At 46.5% G+C, this 6,000-nt stretch overlaps 1 protein-coding gene across 1 annotated transcript; it reads left to right on the forward strand.

Annotated features, from left to right (window-relative positions):
- The first annotated feature begins 827 nt into the window (after positions 1–827).
- On the forward strand, positions 828–2,348 carry LOC127315933 (transcription termination factor MTERF8, chloroplastic-like). The gene has a single exon (XM_051346371.1). It carries the CDS (start codon positions 865–867, stop codon positions 2,044–2,046), a length of 1,182 nt encoding a protein of 393 aa, XP_051202331.1. The 5' UTR covers positions 828–864; the 3' UTR covers positions 2,047–2,348.
- The last annotated feature ends 3,652 nt before the right edge of the window (positions 2,349–6,000 follow it).

A 6,000-nucleotide genomic window follows, 5' to 3' on the forward strand; every position in this document is an offset into this window, starting at 1 on the left:
TTGGATGAATCTTTGTTGTCACCCAATCCCCACAAAACCCCATCCCCAATTCACTAGGTAGGAGTAGAGTATTGGGGATTGAAAAAATTGCACTAAAATTTGGGAAAAAGTAGGGATAAGTGGGGATTAAACTCGCTCATACTCTAGCACCAAACATGTATTGGGGATAAATGGGGATTTGCAGTTTGGAGCGGATTATCCCTGCTAATCCCCACTAAAAGTCTAGTACCAAACAAGCCCTCAGGAATGCTGGAAGCTGAATCGAAGCTGACCCTGCTAAGGAGTGGTGGAACTAGTCACAATGAAAATTATCATACATTAGTAAACATGTACAAGAAACTAGATTATGGTACTACCCTATACAATATCATACACTAGTATCACGCTGATACTAATTTATGATACTGCTAGTCTGATCAGTCGGGGTCGCCGATTGCCGAGGACAAGGAACGAACTGAGGGTCTGTTTGGTTGACGCCCAGGCTAGCCACGCCAAATTCAGGGCGTGCCAATATTTTGGTCGAGGATTTGCTCGCCCCTGTTTCGCCCACGCGTGGGGTGAAATCTGAACTGGGTTGCCAATATTTTGGTGTGGCTCGGCTAGATGGGCTTCAATCCAAAGGCTGGCCTATACTTTCAGTCAACGCCAAGATTTTGGTAAGGTAGCTGCTGGCCACAATCCAAACAGGCCCTGAATTACCCTGCGAAAGAAGAAAAAACGAACGAACTGAATCGGGAATTGACGGATGGGCTGGGCTTTCTGCTTCTGCTTGGCGGGCGGGCCCGGCCTGTTCTTTGTTCTTTTCCTCGAGTAACTCCGTCCACAGCTCAACCCTCCCGACGGTACAGTCCACCACCATCCATCATGTTCGCCTCCTTCTGCCGGCGGCGGCTCCTCCTCCACATCCGCAAAATCTCCGGCGGCGGCGGCACAAACCCCCTCCAGTCCATCCCTGGAGCCATTCATCTCGCCCACAGTTCCTCCTTGACCGCCGTCTCCTCTGCACCCAACTCCGAACTCTGCCCAGCCACCGTCTCCTACCTCATCTCCTGCGGCCTCTCCCCCGCCGCCGCCGCCACCGCGGCAACCACTCAGAAGATCCGCATCCTTTCGACCGACAAGGCCGACGATGTGTGTGCCCTCCTCAGAGACTATGGCTTCACCGACGCGAACATCGTCCGGACGCTGCGCAGCGCCGCCAAGCTCCTCATCGCCGACCCCGAACGGATCCTCCGCCCAAAGCTCGCCTTCTTCGCCTCCCTCGGCTTCGAGCCCCGCAAGCTCGCCCATTCGCCGTCCCTCCTGCGACACAGCCTCGACAAGCACCTCGTCCCCTCCATCCAGTTCCTCCGCGACATCATCGGCACCGACGACCAACTCCGCATCGCTTTCCACCGCAGACCCCGCGCCCTCACGGTGGATCTCGAAAACATTATGCGCCCCGCCGTGGAAGCCCTCCGCCGCGGCGGCCTCGCCGAGGCTGCCATTTCGAAGCTCCTCGTCATCGAGCTGGGCGTGCTCATGTTGTCACCGGATCGGATAAGCAAAATCTTCCAGGACCTCAAAGAGATCGGTGTGTGCACCGCGGACTCACGCTTCGTCTACTGCTTCGGCATGATGTGCAACGTTAAGAGAGAGACCTGGCTTCGGAAGCTCTCATTGTACACAAGCTTCGGGCTGTCGGAGGGCGAGGTGTTCAACGCCTTCAAGACCCAGCCCAGGATACTGAGTTTGGCCGATGACAACATTGAAAAGAAGGTCCGGTTCTTGCTGGACGAGCTCAAGCTTGGAATACATGATATAATGTCGCGGCCTGTGATTCTATGTTATAGCTTGGACAAGTGCATCCTGCCAAGGTGCGCAGTGCTCAGTGTGTTGATGAGGGAGGGTAAGATCCAGAGAGATGTCAAGTTACTTCAGGCATTGCTGGGTTATTCCAGGGGTTTCTCCACCAAATATGTATTCAAGCATGCTGACAAGGTGCCAGATGTTGTGAAGGCATATGAGGGTAAGATCAAATTTCAAGGATTTGGATGTAACAGATGACTTGCTCAATAGGCCAGTCTTGTGAAACGGTATAACCCTAGATTAGGCTTATGTTCCTACTGTCACTGATTAAATTTAAAGTCATGACCCATGATTCTAACTCTGCTTCAGAGGAAATTTTTTCCCCGTAGATGGTCCATGTGTACTCAGTATCATCTACATTGCTAGTTTAGCAGCTGCTATTTTGCGTCCTGTAACCTATTAAAATCTACAAGTGTAGTAGATGATTGTGCCTTGATACTGAAGCGTAGCAGCTGCTACTGAAGTTCCTTCATTTCTTATGTTGAGTTGGTTCTTTTAAACATTCTGCTTTTTGATCGATTGTCCCAGTATGTTCTGATTTATGCAAAGGATTGAACTCAGTATTAATTTCTATTCAACAACCCACCTGAAGTATCTTTGGACCTTTTCAGATAAATAAAACATCGCTTTATCGAAAATTGATAGCATCCATGTCTCACTTTTTTTCTACCTGGATGTAATGCTAGTGAGTAATGTGCGCCGACAGACTTTTGTGTTTAGGTCTGTTGAAGCCATTTCTAAGTTCGAGCTTGTTGTTCTGTGGATAAATTGGTTTATTTGGGTGGGATGAACTTGCTATGTATTTGGGTTGAAATGTACAGTAAGTAATATTAAATCTGGAAATGTCTAGTCTGCAGCGATGCCTCTTTTGTTCGACATTGACACATCCTCATGAAGTTGACGGATGGTCATAGTGGGATACAAGGTGATCATTCTCTTAAGTTGCATTGCATGAGCTGCATTAGAAAACATGTTATGTGTAAAATATACTCCGTATTAAGTTTAGCTATTAACATCAGGAATGCCTGCAAAGATTATCAACTTCTTTGTGTGTAAGTTAATGTTGGACCTGTTGAGGGCAAGATCAAGAAAGAAACTTGCACTATGGCTCCAAGCTCGGCTTCAGCCGTTCTCCTACAAGAATATTGGTGTAGTGTAGGCCATGATTTGGTATCTGTTAGTGTATGTCATCTGACCCTTCAGAACGTTTAGAACTTTTCTTTTTAGATTATGTAAACTGATTTGATCTTAGGTAACTATATTATGTACTGTGGACTTAATTGCCCTTTCTATTTGATATTAATTTAATAATTTGCATATAATCAGAAATATGAGAACACATACCCACTTTTATGTCATTTTATATCCCAGCTCTTCCTTGATTTTGCCTGTGTGTTCAGAAACGGTGCCACTTTTGCTGGTAACAAATGAATGATAAACCTTTGTTATATTGTTTTAGTTGAGGGACATGGCAAATTAGGTTTTAGTTTTCGTATATGATCAGTATTGATTGGTTCCATAATACTGATGCACCTTCTAAGAATGCAAACATGCTCTTTTCATGTTATGGTTTATGCCAGAACAAATGTTGCATTATTCTTAAGGCTGATTATAGAAGTTGCAATATTGTTATGTAACTTACTTACCTGCGAAGAATTGGTAAATCGCTTGATTAACCATATTTATCTTTTTTTTTGGTAGAGAGTGTATAAGAGTTAGGCTTCTTTCTTCGAAATGTTATAAGTTTTGCAATTTTTTTCTGAACTTGACATGGTCCCTACAATCTTTCATGAGCAGAAAACATGACTGAAGGAACAATTCTTTTGTAAGCCCTTGAGCTCATACTATGGTAGTGTTTTATGATCTCATTTTTCACACCATGCATTCCAATTATGTAAAAAACACTAATGGATTTGCACCATGGGCAGGAATTTAAAGAGAGATGTGGTTGCAGGTTGAAAGAAGGTTCCACAAACTAAACTGGAAAGCTTGGAATATGGTGTTTAGTTAGATTCGTCGATCAGTTCCAAGCAATTCATCTTCTTTTTGGCGGGACCATCTCATGTTTTTTGCAGTGATAGAAAATTGTGTGGCTTGCCGAGGGGCATGGGGCTTCTGTTCCATCTAAAAATCTAAGATCTGACAAATAGTTTTTTTTGTGCTTATCTTAGACATGTTTCTGTAGACATACATTCAAAGTAAAGACAATAGTCTCATATTCAGATGCATATGGTCACCGTGTTGTTAACAATGTAACTTTCAGATGACACTTTGTTTTTAATTCTCTGATGACAACACACAATTTTGGCGGACTCCTGGCATTCACATAATGTTCGGTTGATACATCGCACTGGCCAGGCCATCCAACAATGCCAGGCGGCGCGCGCACGCGCGGGCGCACACACACATGTGCTTAAGCTCGGACTTTTTATTCTATGATCCAGTTTTGGGTAAGTGTGTTGAGGGGACAAATTTGATTAGGAATCCCTTCTTGTACAAAATAGTAGGTAAGTTACTACTGAAGTAGTTTGCTCAGGCCTTGGCAATATATTTGTTTTCGGTTTGCTTTATGTAACTGCTGCTTGAACTGATACTGGGTGATATATATACAATCAGTCCTTGGTACTAGCTATTCAGGACCATGTATGTGGGTTGATGTCGCATGTATGTACTTCAGATGTTGTCAACTTCAGTTGCCCTACTATAAATGCTCTAGAGGATTGAGTTGCCGTTTGTCTTGAGGTCAAGGTTCGTTTTTCTTGGTGTCAAGGTCTCCAGAGCTACATCAAAAAAAAAGGTCCCAGAGCTACGATGAGACATAATAAAAATAAATATTAAATGAATCTGGTGTCTGAAATCTATATCTCTAAATTAAATACTCATCGTTTTCTTGGTCAAGTTAGAACTGCAATGAAAAGTTCCTGCTTTTACCATCGGCTCCTTTCTAGGGTGCTTTAGTTTTTTTTTTTAAAACTGTGGGGCAAAAGCTTTGCCCCAACCATTTATTAAGAAGGAAGTGCCCGGTTTATTAATGGAAGAAACCGGGCGAAAACCATACAACAAACACAAACACCAACAACATGAGGCAACACAACCATAAAGGGCAACACCTAAGACCAGCAACTCACGAAGCGACAACCCCACTCTAGCTAAGCAACCGCAGACTGACGACTACCCTAGGACCACGCAGCTGCCGTTAAGCAGTCGCGGGTGCCTTACCAATGGCGCCACCCTTCTTGCCTATGCTCCTAAGAGCCTTTTTCACCTTTTTGATTTTGCCGGTAGAAGCCTCCTCAGCTATGAGGCAAGCAATCGCCTCGCCAGATCCAGGGCTAGCTGCCTCCAAGCAAGCGAGCAAGCCACCAAGCTTTTTCACGAAGACCGCATGTTCAATACGTGCCAACATAGCTTCACGGTCGAAGAGGGGCAACCGGATGGACGGACCTCCACTATCCACAGAGGAGGGCAACTCGCAGGACTCAGACGAAGATGGGGATGGCGCGATGTCCACCGCCAAAGGCTCCAAAAGGCCTAGCTCAACTGGAAGCACCACAGATGATTTCCCACAATGATCCTGCAACTCAGGCAAGTTCTCCACAACTGGAGCCACAACCTCGGTGGCGACAACCGTCGTAAGGACAGACGACGACGCATGTAGAGCACGGGGAGAAAATTCTCCAAAGCAGCACTCGAACCCCTCATCAACAGAACCTGTCTGTATCTCAGGTGGTAGAGGCACAACCGACGCAACCTGAAGCTTGGCAAGAGCGTCCTGAACCTCAGAGCGAAGCAACTCAAACTTCTGAAGGACCTCCATGCGTAGCAGGGCAAACTAGGACTCCATAGAAGAGACTGAATCCTTGCAACACGGGTGCACCATAGGACGCAACGACGAGTGGCCCAAAACCCCAGCCCAACTCAGAGGCGACGAGGGGCGACGAGGCTGAACGGACGGAGAGCGGCTCCGCTGGCAAGGAGCACGAGCGACCGGAGAACGAGCCCGAGCCTCCGGAGAGCGAGAACGAGCAGCAGGAGAGCGCGCACGGCATAAACGCTCCCGATGACCAGGACGACGACATCGGATGCATCTGAATGACCCACGACATGAGCTTACCTGGTGTCCACGCTCAAGGCACCGAAAACACCTCCCTC

Source organism: Lolium perenne, chromosome 1 (genome assembly GCF_019359855.2).
Source record: "Lolium perenne isolate Kyuss_39 chromosome 1, Kyuss_2.0, whole genome shotgun sequence".
Classification (NCBI taxonomy): domain Eukaryota; kingdom Viridiplantae; phylum Streptophyta; class Magnoliopsida; order Poales; family Poaceae; genus Lolium; species Lolium perenne.